Here is an 18,987-nt window from a genome sequence, read left to right as displayed (position 1 = left end):
CACTGTGTTAGGGACTACAGGGGATTAGACTCTTCTCCTCCTTACCTAATCTGACCTACTTAATCCCTTAATTCCATCTTTTCTCTGATTCATTTGGCAACTTGCCCACACAATCTTCCTGGCCTCATATAACAAACCTCTGTCTCAGGATCTACTGCCTCATTCCCTGCTACCTACAAACAAACACGCTCAGGTCCTCCAATTTCTTCAAGATAGCCCTTATCATATTACATCTACCTTCCCCTTCACAGCCAAATTCCTAGAAAGAAGCTATTTACACTCCCTGCCCCCATTTCCTTTCTTTTCACACTTCAACTTCTTGAAATATGGCTTTCAAACCTATTACTCAAATAAAACTGTTTTTCCCATATAACCTACCAATTTGTAAGCTAAATGGCATTCCTCACTTGTTTTTCTGGAACCACTAACTATATTCCTGTCATGGATATCTTTCTTCTCTAGGTTTTTATGACACTGTTTTGCCTTGGCTCTCTTTTTGTGTGATTACTCTTCTCAGCCTCCTTTTCTGGATCTTCATCCATACCTCACTTCCTAATTGCACTCATACCAAAAGGAACTGTCCCATTACCCTATTTTCTCTTGATGACTTCATCAGCTTCCATAGATTAAATTTTCACTTTTCTTACAGATAGCTCCCAGATCTATGTATCTAGTCCTAGTTTCTCTCCTCAGCTCCAGACCAACATCACCAACTACCTACTAGACATTTCAAGATGGATATCCCGTAGGCACATGAAACATCATGTCCAAAAGAGAATTCATTACTCTGTCCACCCAAAATGCACCCTTCTCCTGAACTCTACAATTTCATTAGAGGGTACCACAATCCTTCCAGTGACCTAAGTTTGAAACCTTAAAGTCACCTCAACTCACCTTCTGTCACCACACTTATTCAATCAATTATCTAGTCTTATTGCATCTACCCCCATAGCACCTGTTCCATTCTCTCTACTCATATGGACACCTCCTCTTTCCCTCTGCCCACCTTTATCCCTGGTTGAGGCCTTTAACCTAGACTATTGCAATAATTCATTTATTGGTCTCCTCGCCTCAGGTCTCCTGCCTCTCCATTTTCCACAGTGGCTAAAGTGATATTAGTAAAGCACGAATTTGAACATGCCATTCCCCTGCTTGATAAACTCCAATGGCTCCACACTGTCTCTACTCTCAAATACAAACTCTTGTTTGGCATTTAGAGTCCCTTACACCCTGACTCTAGCCCACCTTTCCAAGCTAATAATATGCCATTACTTCCATTCTTTGGTCTAGCCAAACTTGTTTACTCAATATTTCCTCCATTCCCTTCTCTATTCCTTTGCAAGACTGTTTCTTATGTCTGGAATGTACTCCTTCCTTTTCACCTCTGCTAGTAGAATCTATAGCTTGTTTTTAAAAACCACCTCCTACATGAGATCACATTGGCTGCTGATGTCTCCTCCCTGCCTCCACTGAAATTACTTTGTATTTGTTTTATCTGTCTCTGTAAATGAAAATACCTGTCACTCTCAACAGAATGTAATCTCATTGATGGCAGGGGACTATTTCATTTTTGCTATGCTCATGATCACAGATACATCTAGAGCTGGAAAGAACATCTGTATTTTTAGCTTCTGATTATTAATTAAATTAGCACTAAGTTACAAATATAAGATATATGGCACCAAAATATGAAAATATAGAATAAAGGAGCTAGACATTTGCCTTTAAGGACCTTAAAATCTACTAACATAATGATATGACACAGGTTAAAGATTCACACAGAAATACTGACAACCAAAACATACCAAGTACTATCTTGAAATAATCAAGATTTTTTAAAAAAAACTACAAATGTTTTACTGGTGCATAATGGTTAGGATCACATACATTATTTATTTCAAAAGATCTTTCACTTACATCGAAGAATTTCAACAATTAAATCCAAATCAGTACTGAGTTTCTTGATATGGTCGAGATTAGCTACTGTTGTTATTGGCACATACTGATCACTATCCATCTGTGATATAAGATACATGTCACTTGCAAGATTCTCTCTGTTTAAAAAAAGGGGGGGGTGTTAGTTTATGAATCAATATTAAACAGTCAAATCAAAGGGTATTACTTCTTCAGATATAGGCAGGGATAAATCCACACATTTCTCACTGTATATGATATATTCCTTATAAGCTGCATATAAAACAAATTCTATACATTGAATTATTCTTCAAATACTAGACATGAATCTATAACTGAAGTCCTAAAATTCAATGATTCATCTTGGAACTGAGGTAGCCTTGTAATCTCCAAAATGATGTAAGTAGACTGCAAATTCTAAGAAGCTATACTTATACTACATAAAGGGTAGACTGTATCATGCAACAACTAGCTCTGATCACCTCAATAAGGCTTCTGACCAAAAATGAGCCACCAAGAGAAAACTTTTGGCCACAGCAACCTGCACAATTATTTATTAGGGTGTGGATGAATTACAATATGTGAAGAATACAGCATATGAGAACAACTCATTCGTATTTTTTAAAAATGTTTTTTTCATATAATCTGTTATTAATTTAATTCTGTTTTTAAAGTGAGATACACTTATTTAACAAATTTGCCGCAGAAACCTATTTAAATAACAGTTTTCAAGAATTATAATAGTTCTTATGAGTGACTTTTCCCTTTCGCAAGTTGTTATCCAATAAGTCAAAGAGAATCTTACAGCTTGAAGACGCTTAGTTTTTGGGTTTTTTTAGGCAATTGGGGTTAAGTGACTTGCCCAGGGTCACACAGCTAGTGAGTGTCAAGGGTTTGGTTCGAGCTCACATTTGAACTCAGGTCCTCCTGAATTCTGGGCCAGTGCTCTAACCACTGCGCCACCTAGCTGCCCCTTGAAGGCACTTTGGACACTTTCTAACTGAACCTCATTTTAAAGTTGAGGAATTAATAGTAACAACCACACCACCATCACAACAATAATAATATTATTAACTAATTTCTGCACAGGCTCGACACTGTAGAAAATGACTGCTCTCCCATTTCTGACCAGTCAACTCTAATACATATACTTTTGGAAACAAGGCTGTCATAAAAGTAGAAGGCTGGTATAGTATAAATATATCATTATAAAAATGCAACGCACAGTCTATTTGACAGTGGGAGAGTAAACTAGAGATATTATACAATTCAACCTTTCCACTTACCTTTCGTTGTTCCAGAAAGAATCCATCTGCTTTTCAGAGAACAAAAAATGTTACAAAATCTAGAGCTATAAAAACAGAATAATTTGGCATTCCAAATGACAGAGGCATTGGTCTTGTGTTCTGAGATATAATGCAGAATGGGTTCTTAAATTCTCCCATGTTTCATGAAAGGTGAATAGCTACTTAAAATTTCAGATTAAAATTTTTAATATATGTACTCCATCTTTATTCCAGCAAACTCCTGCACATGGTCATACAACCCTAATAATATTTTTTTAAATTGACACTAAGTCCCTATAAATCATAATAGGTAGTCTTACCGAGACAAGCAGAATTCCAGTGTTTTTTTAAGTACTTCTCGGGGGTCTTCCTGGACTTCTTCACTTTCTTCTATACAAAAATAATAAATGACTCAGAAAACAAGAAAAAAAATACACAACTACTACTACTAAACAATTACTTTGAAAATGCTTAAAATAATCTTCTGATTTAAAATTACTACTACTATTCCTTCATGGTAAATTAATACAAATGAAGAATAAAAGTAATTAACTGCCCATTCAATATGCAAGGAGTGGGGGAAGAGGAGGAGGCACTTAATAAATGTCTTCTTAGTGTTTAAGAGCCCATTTGCTAAAAAAGGGAACTTATGCTTCAAGAAGAGTTGGACTAGATAACCTCTGAAGTCTATTCCAGTTCTAAAATGTCGTACTTGATAAAACTCTAGTGCATTATTATACTGCTTTCTAATAAAACAGAAGTATAGTTACATATGTCGTTTGTCTAATTTATGTACTTTGTTGTAACAAATTTCCCAAAATCATCATAAACACCTTCATTAGTACATTCCCTGAATTACATTAGAGTAAATTAACTAATGAACCACATCACAGGTACATCAACAGTGAATTAGTTTCCCTGTCTTCTCATAGCTCTTTGAACAAAATTTTCCTATCTTTTTTGGTTCAATGGCTGTGAAATGATATTACAGAGTTGTTTTGATTTGGATTTTCCTGGTGGTGGTTTCAAAACAATTTTTTTTTCATATAACTACCTTAAATAGTCTGACTTTTTCCTTTTGACAACTGTTTCCTTATGCCTTACTGAGGAACAGATGTTGACTTTATAATTTGTGTCAATTCTCTACAAATTTTGGATATCTGCCTAATCAGATATTCAATGAAAAGTTTTTTCCCTCTCAATTTTCATTTTACCTTACAATTCTAGGGGCAGATGTTTTATCTGTGTTGAATTGTCTTAATTTTATGTAATCAAGATTATTTATTTTGTCATTTATGATCTCTTCTACCTCTCTCTGATCACATAATTTCCCTTGATCCATATGGTATGAGAAAGAATTTTCCATTCTCCTCTACTTTCTTGTGGAACAACTTTTTTCTATATTTAACTCATATGGACTTTATTATGGTATAAGGTATGAGATGCTGATCTAAATCTATTTTTTTGTTGTTAAGCAGTTTTCTCATTTTTTAACCTCTCCCTTTTCAGCTACATACATTCTTAGGTTGCTGAAATAATAGACTTCCAGATGCATTTATTAATAAAGTCTTGATTATCTGGTCTATTCACTTATTTATAACAATTCCCACAGTTCTGAATCACTGTTTAGTAGTATATTTTAGGACCTGAAAGCAAAAAGCTCCCTTCATTCTTACTTTTTTCCCACATTATCTCCCTTGATATTCTTGACTTTTTACTGTTTCAAATAAACTTACTATTTTTGCTAATTCTGTGAATTAATCCTTTTTAAACTTTTAATCTTAAGAGGGAATTTATAGAATAATTTGGGTAGTAGTGTCATTTTTATAAAATTGGCTAAGCTCAAAACACCTCTGACAATTTAGATAGTCTCAGAATTTTAAGAATTATTCTGTAGGTATAAATGCCTTATACAACTTGGTAAATTAATCCCTAGACATTTAAAGTATTCTGTTATTTCGAAAAGGAATTTCTTCTACTTCTTAGTTTTGTTGGTACAATGAAAAAAGATAAGTGATTCATGCGCATTTATTTTGTATTATGCTACTTTGTTGAAGTAAGTCTCAATTTTCTCTGACTCTCCAAAACTGGGCATACAGGAGGACATATTTGGGCACGTGAAAAAAAAATTAGAAATTCTATTTGTTTTAATTTTTTAAAATGAATTAAGCTTTGCTAATATTCAACATAAGAAATGACTCTGGCACTCTTACTCAGCGCCTATCAAATGGTCATGTGTTCCATGAGGGGAAAGGACTTCTACAACCTGGAGGAGTTAACACAAGGACCTTACCTGTAATTTCAATATGCATATGGCCAAATTGCTTTCTACATTACATCACGTAGTTTTAACTCAATATTGTCAAAAATTGACAAGTTTAAAAAGAATTTCTATAAAGAGGCCTGAAGGTGACACCAATAATATAGGTACAAATGAACAATAGATGAAAATGGCAGAGATGACATTTCTTCTGTTCCTACTGTAACCTTTTATTAACCACTTAATGTGTGTGTGTGTGTGTGTGAAATCACATCCAACAAGGCAAAAATAATAAATCTAACAGATTATTATAAATGTAAGTTTATATCCCCTATTATAAACAATAAGCTGGTCCCAAAGTGTATATCACAACTTGAAATGTTGGCTAATCATAATATGAAGTCACCATGAACAGTCAGACATTCAGAAACTTTTGTAGTAAAAAAGATGAGTGTCACAAAAAATGCTTATAACTACAGACTTAAAAATTTGCAAAGAAGATTTTACAAGCTGCTTTTAAATCTTCTAAATAAAGAATTTCAGTGGGTTTTGAACCTATTTGTTTTTAAAAGCATAAAAATCTAACCTTATAACAATAAATATAAATAGTAATAAAAAAATTTACCTCTTCTTTGCATGTGCTCACTCCATTTCTTTTTCTCTTCTTGTTATTTATCACTTGCATTGTGTAATATGATAGCACCCTTCCTACTTTTCTCTTGATGTTATTCAGAAAGCTTTCAGCATTTCTGGAATTCTAGCTCTTAAGATACTTTCTGTCATATCAAGGTAAGGTCCTTTTATTCCCATGCTTTTTAGTTCTTTGTGTATTTTGCTGAACACTTTTAACATGTCTATACTGATATAATGATTTAAAATATTATTTCTTAATATTTATGTTTGTAATTTTCCAAATGTTGAGCCATTCTTGCAAGCCTAGCAAAAATCTAATCTGATCTTGACCCAGCAATACCACATGTAGGTCTGTATCCCAAAGAGATCATACAAATGGAAACAGGACCCACATGTACAAAAATATTTATAGCAGCTCTTTTTGTGGTGGCAAAGAATTGGAAATTGAGTGGATGCCTATCACTTAGGGAATGGCTGAACAAACTGTAGTATATGAATGTAATGGAATACCACTGTGCTCTAAGAATGATGAGTTGGCAGACTTCAGAAAAACCTGCAAAGACTTGAATGAACTGATGCTGAGTAAAGTGAGCAGAACCAGAAGAACATTATACACAGTAACAGCCACAATATGCAATGACTAACTTGGACAGAACTCATCTCTTCTTAGCAATGAAAGGATCCAAGACAACTCCAAAGAACTCGTGATGGAATATGCTGTCCACATCCAGAAAAAGAACTATGGAGTATGGAATGAAGGTCAAAGCATACTATTTGCTCTCTCTCTTTTTTGTTGTTGTTTTGTTTCTTCTTTCTCATGGTTTCTCCCATGGTTCTAATCCTTTTTTACAACATAACTAAAGCGAAAAAAGGTTCAACATGAATGTATATGTAGAGCCTATATCAAATTGCAAGCCATCTTGGGGTGGGGGGAAAGAGAGAGATGGGAAGAAAATTTGGAGCTCAAAATCTTATGGAAAGTGAATGCTGAAAACTAAAAATAAATAAATAAAAATCTAATTTGATCTTATGAATACTTTTTGAATACATTATTGTAGCTTCTGTGCAAATATTTTTTTTAATACTTTTAAATCACTATAGTAAGTTCATTAGTGATAATGCTTTTTCTTTCTTCACCTTTCTCTACTTAGTCTAGGTATCAGAATCATCTTTGCTTCATAGAAAATACACAGAACAGTATCATCTTTATTTCGTAAACATTGCACTCTAGGCAACTGCTAATACTATGGATTGTTGCATTTGGCAGGGGGAGTTTTTTCCCTTAAGAAAAGTTTCCTCATTCCCTGTAGCAATGAAATCACAGGTCTGATTCCTATCAGTGTTCATAGAGTAGTTATTTGTGGGTTTGCTTTTGAAAAAATGTTAAGTAGAATTCACTTATATATCCACCCAGGTAAGAATTTATTTCTTTGCCAATTCTTTTATGTTTTGGCCAAATTATCTGTGACCAGGTTGTTTTAACTCATTAGTCCCTGTTTTGTTAATATAGGTAATTTTTTTTATTTTTGTGGATATTCATCAATTTTATTAGGTTTCCATTTAGGAGGCATATAATTAGGCATGGAAGGGTTTTAAATTCTTCTCTTAGTTTTTCTGTGAATGCAAATTCCTTCTTTTCTTTTAAAAAAAATCAAATTAGTTTTATGTAATCAAATTAATTTTATCTTTTGTAATTTCCTCTATCCCTTCTTTGGTTAAGAATACTTCTACTCATAGCTGTGAATGATTTGAAATTCTAATTTTTTCATGCATGATCTTTAATGTTAAGGTCAAATATCCACTTATAATGTGTTGCTGTTTTGTCAACCAGGAAATTCTTGCCTAAGTAATTTGTGCCTTTTGATTTATCAAACATTGGGTCATTTAGTTCTATTGTTTCTTAATTTCTTTTTTCTAGATTTATTTGATAAAAACTGCCAGGAAAATTAAAAAGTAGCCTGGCAGAAACTAGGCATAAAATAATGCCGACCTCATCTTCCACAATATATTTCAAATGAATCATATCACAGAAAAATTAGAAGAGAAGCAGACCATATGCCTTTCAGAGCTATGAGTAGATGCATTATTAACCAAACAAACAAGGGATAGAGGTATTTAAAAAAGATAAAAACAGAAAACTTTGACTTACTTGTAACTGAAAACCTTATGCACAAATAAAACTAATGCACCTAGGATAACAAGATAAGTGGTCAAATAGGAAACTTTTGTATTAAATTTCTACAATAAAGATCTGATATCCAAGAAATACAAAAAATTAACAGATTATATAGTTATATATTAAATTAACCCACCCAAACCCACAGACAATCCACACATATTTGGAAGACTAAAAGCCATTTGCCAGTAGCTAAGTGGTGACAGGATATGAACAAAAGGATAAAATAGTAGAAGGATACGAACAGTTCTACAAAAAAAAAAAAGCAAGTTGCTAACAACCACCCCAAAAAATGCTCGAAATGACTATTAAGAGAAATGCAAATCAAAACAACTCCACATCTCACACCTAGCAAGTGGCAAAAATGACACAAAATTAGGTATTTTTAATATCAGAGGGGTTATGAGAAGATAGTTACACTACTACATTGTTGGTGGAGCTGTGAATCAGTCAACCACTCTGGAAAGCAAAATGAAACCACGCAAAGTCATTAAAATGTCCACACTCTAATAGGCTGATACACCTAAGGAGGACAATGATAAAGATCCACACAGAGTAAGTAAAGCCAAGAAAATTATACATAATAACAACAATGCTGTAAATGGAAAGAACCAACAAAATAAAAGAAAGAAAACTGAATGGTAAAAAATTATGAAGAACAATGATGTCTTTAAAAAAAGAGAAAGAAGATATCCTCTAGACATATTCCTCTGCAGAACTAAGAAGTGCAGGAATGTGGTACATTGCACATATTCTCAGACTTTTTCAATGTACTGATCAGTTATGCTGTTTTTTTATTTCTTGTTATTTTTGTCTTCGAAAGTAGTATTTATTATATAAAATGTCTCTCTGGGAGAGGAAGGAGGAGAAGGACTGGGGTTGACAAATGAATTTAGCTGATGATTCATCTATTTCATTGGTCTTTTAGAATCAATAAACCTATAAGCACTTAATGAGTACCTACTACGTGTCAGGAAGTTGGTAGCTAAAGAGAAGAATCGAAAAAATCCCAACTTTCTCAATGATTTTATGTTCTAATACTTTAAAAAAAAAAGTTAATATTATCAGCTTGACAGCCTTGATTTTCAAGGATTTCTATTTTGGTGCTTGCCTGTGGATTCCTTCATTAAATTTCTAAGGTTTTGTTTTTTAAGCTGCGTGCTCATTTTTACTTGGCTTTGATTGAAATAGATATATGGATGGATGGACAGATAGGAATCATATTCCCTAAGAGCATTTTAGATATATCCTACAAATTTGGATATATAATTTAAAAAAATTTTTAAACAATGTATTCCTTGATCTATTTTTTTAAGGAAAATTGTGTTTCTTCTAATCCTGGATCCTCTGTTCATATTTTACTTATTGATTCCATTTTGCTGTTATACTCCATAAATTGTTTTAATATTTTTATCTTCTTGCATTTGTGTTTTTTATGACTGAATGATCAATCTTTTTATCCTGTGAATATGATGTGTGATGATGAAAACCCACCTTTCTCTTAAGATTCCATAAATGCCAAAAGTGTATCATAGTTTTAGACCCCTAGCAGTCACTATATACTTATCTTTCAGTTAGGTTTATGAAAAATTGAGAAATGCTAAAGGTTCTAGAAATTTGTTTGATTATCTAATACTTCCTATAATCCAATGATAGTTTTTTACTGTTGCGTTATCAGAGGGACATGATTGTTACTGCTTTTTAAAAACTGTGACGTGTAATAAATTCCACTCCAACCTTATTTAACCATGCTGTAATCTTGACATTTTATTTTAAACAGTAAGTGTGAGGATTTTCTTTCTAATTTATTCTCCCATATATCTACATTTTCTGTATGAGTTTTTCTTCTTTTAATAGTTAAGATTTTATCTGTCAAGTTTGTTTTTCCCCTTACCAAGTTCTATATTTCTTCTTTAAAAAATCACCATATATACTGTCTATCTATATACACATATAGGCACAGATACAGATACATAGTTTATATTGCTTAGATTAGAACCTTGTCTCTTCTCTTTCCCAGGCCCAAATTACTGTCTTGATTTTTTTTTCCCTTTGTTTTGCTTGAGACAAACTCCATCTTCCTGTTTATATCTTTGTTCAGCTTGGATAAGGGTAAATTCCATGAGATCCCTACTCTATTCCCCTAAATATACCTTTTGTTTTTAACGTGGGATGCTTAAGAGTAAATCCCTTCAGGATTTTTGCTCCTTGTCTTTTGACCATCCAAACTTGGAGCTCACATCTTCATTTGTTCTCATTTGTTGGTTAAAGTATGCTGGTCAAAGTATAATGGTTCTTCTTGCCCTCCTTTTTTCAGCACATAAGCACTGAAGCTTTTCAAGATGTTCTGACTTGCTTACCTACCTTATGTTTCTTTTGTCCAGTGTGTTTACATTTTGAGCAACTCTGCCCAGCAATGTTTTTTTAACAAGAACGAATGGCAGTCAAACTTCACTAAAAGGCTTTTTTAAACCATACAGGATTACACTCAATTTAATAGGCTGTTATTTTGTTGGATATTTTCCTTTGCTCTTCTGTATATTTTATTCCAATATTATCTTTCCTCCTAATGATGCACAGACCTGTGCAATTCTCCCTTGAGTAAATGGAGCATCATCTGCATCTTCTTAGCTCACTGTGATGTTTTCTCTTTGATCAGAACCCCTAAATTTCAGCAATTACCATTCTGAGCAAGTAAAAACTGTTCGTTTGGTCCTCTGTGGATTCTCTAAATCTCTATTTTTCCCTTTGGTTTCAGTACTTTTAGGCAATTTTCTTTTCTATTTCTCAAAATATAGTAGTTGGGTTTTTTATGTCCCACTGTATTTCTGAAAGAGGCTAAGAATTCTTAAATCTGTCTGCTTTTCAAGAAACTTGTTTTTTGATAAAAGATAGCACATTTTTTCAGTTTTGTAGTTCTAATTTTCCTGTAATACTTCTTATTGCATCATGAGACTTTTTAGTTATTTCCTTCATTCTTTTTATCCCACTATGTTGAATGCTTTGTTAAATTCCAGCTTCAGTTCTAAGCCGTCAAGTCTTCTTGGAGTTTTTAAATTAAGAAATCTAATTTTACTCCTTATCATTTCCATAGGGATTCCAACCATTCTCTGGGTATTTGTATCCAATTCTATTCTCTTTTCTGGTGTTTCAGTGGAAGGTATTAGAGAATTTTATCTCCTTTTGGAATTTTATCCTGGAATCTTTTACTTCACAGTAGTTTTTCCTAGTAGAGTCTGTCCAAGTTTTTCCCCATATATTAAGCTTACCTCAAATGAGTGAATTCATTGTATAATGAATGAGTAAAGCCAGCCTCAGATTCAGAAACATCCAGGGTTAAGTTATACCTCTGACCTACATTGGATTACATGACCCTGAACAAATCACTTACCATCTCAGGGTATCAGCATTAGAGCTCTAAGATTGAAAGTTGGAGATGTTCGCTTAATTTAATAATCAACCTACCAAGGGAATTCAAGGGAAGAGAATGTGCTAGAGAGGAAGGCAAAAAGAGAAAACTTAAAAGCAAAGATGAAGTGACTGATAAGACTTGGTGGTAGATCTACTGCAAAGCTGATAACTACAATATAGATGACACTGTTCAGTAGAGTCTGGACCAGGGAGTGTAAAGAGGAGTACTGATGTGGTAGCATAATCCTCCTCTACTGCTTTTCTTATTTAGTGACTATCTTTTAAGTATCTTTTCATCCTTGTCTTCTTGTTTTCAGCCTGTTTTTTTAACATGGGAGTGGAGGTCTGAGCTTAGATACCTATCGTCACTCTTCTATTTTGTCAGAATTTACTCGTATTTGCTTCTTTTGCACACATACAATTGAACTCCTAAAAGACTGCTAAGATTTACATCTAGGACTGGGCCTAGACAAAGTTTAAACAGGTGAGCAGAGTATCCAGTGTCATCACTCTATGTGGCCACGAATATTGTTATGCTATTCCTTGGGCCAATCAGGCCTTTTGCCCCCGGCCTGCTCTTTTGGCTATTCTTATTCCATTCTTCTCAACATAAACTAAGATGTTCAGCTAGCTGTCAATAGGAACTTTATTAACAAAAATCAAAATCACAGAATCTTATGTTGCGAAAATACCTTACTATCATAAGACTGAGAAACCACATATCTTTTTTTAAAAAAATCCTATCCTGGAAAAACAACAACAACAACAACAAAAACCCCAAAACCTCCACCCATTTTGAGGGCAACTATGACTACAGAGGAGGTAAGAGTAGTGAAGTGTGAATTCCTTAACTAATGAAGCTAATACCTTAGAATATTTCTGTAATACAATATTTGGCACCTACACTAGAAACTTTCAAAAGCCAAACTGTGTTGCAACAAAGTCCTTATAGTAATTTAAAACCCCCTTGAACAGAGTCCTAGAACTAGAGTATAGGCAGCAGTCAAAAAATATAAACGAGTCAAATTCCAGCCTTAAATACCAAAAAGAAAGTTTCTGTATTTTGTGCTTGAGGCAATAGGGAGCCACTGAAGCTTCTTGAGCAGGCTTATCACACAGTTAGACCTGTGTCTAACTGATATGATATGATATGATATGAATACTGATATAATCATGTGAAAAGCAAGAGGAAAGTGTAGGAGATCAAATCAATAAGAAGGCAGTTACAATAGCCCTGATGAGAGGCTTGAATTACGGCGTGGATGTGACTGAAGAGAAAGGAATGAATGAGAGAGCTGCTGTGGAGGTACAATCAACAGAAGTTTGCAACTGGGTATATAAACTAAGGCATGAGGAATGACCAAAGTTGTGAACTTGGATATTTAGAAAGATGGTAAGATACTCAACAGAAATAGCAAAGTTAGGCAGAGGGATGGATTTGAAGCATTTGTTCCATTTGAAACATTTGTTTCATTTGGGACCTGTGCAAACTGTCCATAACAATTAGGATTTGTCAATCATGCCCAGAGAGATAAATGAACATATGCCAGCTGATGAGATTGCCTTCCCCCCCCCAATACAGACAGAAGGCTCTGGACAGAACCTTGGGGTTCTGCATGCAAAGGGTGTATAGGTGAACATCTTGGGAAGGAAACTGAAAATGAATGGTCAATCAGGTCAGAAGAACCAAAAGATATTAAGGTCACAAAAAACCTACAGAAAACATATAGGAAAAGGTAATGGTAAACAGTATCAAAAAGCATAGAGGAGTCAAGAGGATGGGAAGAAGAGGAAGCCCACTAGAGATCACAAAAGAAGAAATGGAAAGTTTAAACCAAGACTTAACAATATTTGTTAAATGCCTATTTTGCCCTGGGTACAAAGCAAAGAGAAACAGCCCTTAGTCTCCCAAGAGGTTACATTCTCGGGTAGAGACCACACGTATAAATGTAGGTATATACAAAATACACACTACCCTCCAACATACATGCCAGGGTAATTTAGAAGAGAAAGGGTAAAAGAGAAAATAGAAAGGCTTCACACAGAAAGTGGAGCTTGTGATGGCTTCTGAAATTAACATAGGATTCTAAGAGGTAGAGTCAGCACAATGTCCTCTATGAGGAGCATTAAGAAAGTTTAATTGACTGGACCAGAGAGCATGAGGTCAGTAAGGTCAATAATGTGACAGCCAAGTTACCAATGTTTTTAAATGCCAGGGAATAACAAGACTAAACAAGTCAGGGCTAATTTCATTTCTGTGTCGCCAGAGCCTAGGACACAGCCACACAAACAGTTAGTGCTTAATAAGAAGTTGATTAATTTGAATTAGGCTCACTACGATGGAAACATCTGGAATTCTCATTGTATTTCCTTGCTTAATTTTACAAAAAGTACACACTGTTTCTAATTGGTTATATAAAATTCTAATTCAACATCTTTATTAAATAAGCGCAACTGAAGCATAAATAAAGCTATTTTTAGAGAAGTTACTTTATTCTTCTTGGACCTCAGATTCCTCGCTTATAAGATGAAAGTGTTAGACTAGGTAATTTAAGTCTCCCAGCTTAAAAACAAAACACTCTAATATTTGAGACAAACCACCATCTTGATAATTCCCACCTCGGGAGAATCACTATTTTAACTGTGATACGGAACTAACTATCCTGGAAAATTCATTTTTTCACCATTACAACAAAATGAAAACATAAAGTAATTTCCCCTAAGAATGTAACTATTGACCTAAAGTACTTGCATACATGATGCGAGTAAGTCACCAAATTCTTAAAATTCACAGTGACTTTTTAAACCACTGAATTTCCATTCCTATTGCCATCATCCTAATTATAACTCTTATTATTTTACACTTGTGGTAGTGTAACTCCTCATAATTTGTTCAACTCCTTGCCCAGTTTTTCTCTCTATGCTATTTCAATCTATCTTATTTACTACCAAATTTAACTTACTAAAATTAACAGCTCCTTTTCATGTAGCACTTTAAGGTTTACAAAGAATTTTTCTTTATGGTAACTCTAAGAAATAGGCAAGCAAAGCATTATTACTCTCATTTTCCAGACATGCAAATAAATTTAAGAAGAGATTTAGAAATTTGTCACAGTTAGCAGATAGCAAAATCAGGACTGAAACTTTTGTTTCCCACTCTAGTGCTCTTTTGCTAAACCAAGACAAAACAATTTTTATTGTCCTTCCCCTCTCCTTAAACACTTCTAATGGTTCTGTATTAGCTTTGTGACAAATACAAATGCCATTTCATTGCCTGGCATTCAAGGTCTCTTTCAAAAACTGTGCCACTTCTACTCCCTAGACTCATTCTTCCTTGCTTCCTTCATGCAAATCAAAACATCTTATTGAATGTTCCTTTCTTCGCCCACACTGATATAACATGAATTTCCTAGCCTCTTCCTCTCTTACAAAGAATATAACGTGGCTTAATGTCAGGAAAGACTGAGTCCAGTTTCTTATACATGCTAGCTCTGTAATTGTGAACAGGTCACTTAACCTCTTAAGTACCTCAGGCAATTATCTAAGTCACAGGTAGACAGATTGCAATCTGTGCTGATGGAGAGGGTTCCCATATGGAGATTTCTCTATGATGATAAAACCATAGATACTTGGCTATTTTTCTGCTGATGGCAAGGCTAAGAATCACAGAACAGTACAATTTCAGAATAAAACTGAAGACTACACAAAAGACGAATGGTGGATGTTACTATGTTATAACATACTACCAACAATTACTTGTATGCAAGAAGTCACATAAAAGTGACATGACAAGAACTGACCTGGAAAGTAGGCCAGTTAATGAGAGCAAGGTAATCAGCCCAAGGTCTACAGTGTTGTTGATGTAAGTTAAGAGATTCAGTAGAAAACCTCCAGAACTGGGCATATTCTTTATGAGAGGATAGATAAGAAATGTACTGAATGAAAAGACACAGATGAGTTTTAATCTGCACCACTGGAGGGAGAAACTTCATCAATGAGATCATGAATATCTTAAATTGAACATTTAGAATTGTTATTTCATTTTTCACATGTTTGTGCAAAAACCTTTTTCTTTTCATAGTCTACCAAAACACCTTCTAGCATAGTGTTTTGCATGCAGGAAATCCTCAAATACTGAATTCTGACAAAACAAGTGTATTATTACAATGGTTTTTCACTACAGCTGCTAAAACTGAAAAATATATTTATGGAGGAATCATATCAAAATATAATCAAACGTTATGAAGTAAATCATAGAACGTTAGTTTTAAGAAGCCTTAGGAATCAGTTAGTCTACACCTCTACTTAATAGTTGGGGTAGAGAGCAGCTTGGCCAATTTCTCAAAACAAATTAATGGTCAAGCCAGTACTAGACACCAAGTTTGCTGATTTTCAGTCTACTGGTGCTGCCTCACTGCAGGATAAACCCCTCTGCCCTCAATTTGGCAGATTAATGTTATAATTCATCTATGAAAACACCTTAATCTATGTATCAAATACATCAGCCTTACCTGTCTGGGGGTTTTCAGGCACAGATTCATATTCTGAATGGTCCAGAACCAAAGTGTTCATATCTGTTTGGTCTGACAATGAAATTGGCTCTTGCAGGTCTGCTAACACTGCATTAGGATATGATGTGTCGCCATTACTGCAGGCATCCAATCCTGCAATTGGAAATTGTACCCCAAAAGGAAAAAAGAAAAAAAATTCTCTCAAAAAAAAGTTTCCTTAGGCTTTTTTATTTTTGTTAAACTGTAACATAGGTTCTCAGTGTGTAAATTACTAAAAATTGATAATAGTATAGTCTTCATGTTTGATAAACTAATACTCTCTGTAAAAAATAATAAACCATTACCTTAGCTAGAAGAGCTTTCAAATTTATAACATACCTTCTTTGCAGGCATCTGGAGGGTGGTCCGCTATTTCTTCCCAGGCTTTGCTCACATTACCATCAGTTGTACCACTTGCTTCCAAGTGTAACATATGATTCCCCCATACTTTAGCATTAGGGTTTAACTCTGAAACCTTGGCTGGTTCCTAAAAGGAGATTTTATGAAACATTTTTAATATAGTAAAACAATATGCAGATTTCACTTTGTAAATGAAGTAAATATGCACCTGCAGTAAGAAATTAATGGGGATGGGGGAGAAGGATTACATTAAAGGACCAAACATCTAATTCGTTCTATATAACTTCAGCAGAGGTTTATTTCTGTGAACAAGTCTACTAAGCCTTCCTTAGGAGTTCCTTTACTAAATCTCTGATAGTTCTTCTAGCTATAGCAAACATATGAAACAACTCAGTGTTCACTCATCTCATTAACAAGCAGACATGTTTTAAAACAACCAATAACTGAGCTTTAGAGACAAGAAAAACTCAGGCCTAGACCTCTCACGTTTCTTCATTCCCTCACAAGGTGTTGTCTTCTAGTTCCTCGGCAAGATATAAATTGTAACAAAGACCTGGTATGAAATATTTATTTTGGTATTGTGTTAACTTATAAAAGCTAAATTTTTAAAATATTGGCTTGTATAAATGAAATATAATACAGATATCAAAAATTTTTATAGTCAAAAGTATTATGAAAATGGCTTTTTCTTTAGAAACATTAGGTAACAAAACAAAAACTTGATACATCCAGAAAGTAATATGTTTTATCCAACATTTAAGAGTCATTAACATCTACAAGTCACAGTTAACTTCCATAAAATGAAAATGAGTCAAACTTTTGAGGTCAACTGTATATTTTTAAAAAGGAGATAAACTTAAATATAAAAACTTTTTTACACTGTTCTGGATCTTTGTCACATGATTTTACAATTTTTCCATCTGGGGAAAAGTAGCCTCCCAATTATATTATCTTACAACACTTTCAAAACTCGGTACTTACCACAATGTGGAACTGTTACAATACTACTTCTAATTTGTATGTTGCTTTATATTTTTCACAGTGTTTTTATCTATCACTTCACTGTCAACTCTATGATTGGACTAGGGAACATATTATATCTGTCTAACATGTTAGAAAACCGAGGCACAAGACAATGTGGATTTCCCAAGGGCACTCAATAAATCAGTCTAAGAATTAGGACTACAAACTCAGACCTTCCCATATCTCAACTAATGTTGTTCAAACCCGCCATTCTGCATCCAAACCAAACAAGCAATGGAATATTCCAGTTAAATATCCTGATCACTAATTTATTGTTGTTATTTATTATAAACGTTGCTGCTACTAATAATATTATTATTATTACCAGATATTTATGTAGCATTTTAAAGTTTGAAAGAGTTTCCAAACACTATCATTATAGATAAGAAATTTTCAAAGAATTTTTAAAAATCCATTCAGTACTAAAAGTTATGCTGCATGTTTTTAAGGATCCTTTGAGGCCTTTCTATAATCATATTCAATCTAAAGAAAGGTTTAATAACTATAGTAATTTCAGGGTAGTGATGACTGCAAACTGTATTTCAAGATATGTGCAATAACTGTAATACGATATGAAATTCACTATGATCTCCCTTAATGACAAAGTTACAGGTACTGCTAATACACTATTATATGGTTTCGCCCTCCTTCTTAATAGAAGGAAATGCTAAATTTCAGGTTAGGGGTTCATTAGAGATATAATTTTTTTTTCCCCATCCAAGTTCACAGATGTTCTGGACTTGATCCTAGGCCCAGGTAAGAACCTCCATCCTAGAGAAATGTTTTTAAAGTGTAGGGCTTTTTTTTCGACCCACAGGTTCAACGATATAGAAATAGGTGCTATGCTTATCAAACTACAAATGATTTGGGAGAACAAAAGATAAAAAAAACCTCAAGTAAATAATGGGAAAGGGTAAATGTAGTAATCACAGAATCACAGAATTTGAGAGTTGGAAGGGATGGCAGAGTGGTCATCTAGTCTAACCCACAGATGAAAGAAATCACCACATAACATGGGAGACAAAATGCTGTCCAATCTTTGCTTGAAGATCTCCAGAAAAGAGATAATACCCTATCCCTTACTCTAACTTTAGAAAAACTTTTTCCTGACAATGAACCTAAATTGACTTCTGTGCCACTTCCCGCTACTTTTGGTTCTGCCTTCTGCAGCCAAACAAAACAAGTTTCATATCTCTTCCAGATGACAACACTCCAAATACTTGAAGACAGTTACTATGTCTCCTAGAGGCCACTAGACGGCACAGTAGATAAAGCGCTAAGCCTGAATCAGTAAGATCTGAGTTCAGATGTGACCTCAGATACTAACTAGCTGTGTGACCCTGGGCAAGTCATTTAACCTTATTTGCCTCAGTT

The 18,987-nt window shown here is 34.1% G+C and overlaps 1 protein-coding gene across 4 annotated transcripts in view; it reads right to left on the bottom strand.

Annotated features, from left to right (window-relative positions):
- The window catches only part of LARP4B (La ribonucleoprotein 4B), a 216,967-nt gene that overhangs the window by 42,986 nt on the left and 154,994 nt on the right, over positions 1 to 18,987 (bottom strand). For 3 of the 4 annotated variants that reach the window (XM_020990363.2, XM_020990362.2, XM_078152481.1), the window contains exons 3-6: positions 16,570 to 16,717; positions 16,192 to 16,344; positions 3,521 to 3,590; positions 1,918 to 2,054 (exon numbers count right to left, since the gene is read on the bottom strand). In XM_020990363.2, the coding sequence (XP_020846022.1) occupies positions 1,918 to 2,054; positions 3,521 to 3,590; positions 16,192 to 16,344; positions 16,570 to 16,717 (508 nt within the window). The remainder of the gene's footprint in view (positions 1 to 1,917; positions 2,055 to 3,520; positions 3,591 to 16,191; positions 16,345 to 16,569; positions 16,718 to 18,987) is intronic. The other variant, XM_078152488.1, reaches the window with a different exon arrangement.

Source organism: Phascolarctos cinereus, unplaced genomic scaffold (assembly GCF_003287225.1).
Source record: "Phascolarctos cinereus isolate Bilbo 61053 unplaced genomic scaffold, phaCin_HiC Scaffold_1;HRSCAF=81, whole genome shotgun sequence".
NCBI classification, from domain to species: Eukaryota; Metazoa; Chordata; class Mammalia; order Diprotodontia; family Phascolarctidae; genus Phascolarctos; species Phascolarctos cinereus.
This window is presented reverse-complemented; position numbering and strand designations above follow the sequence as displayed.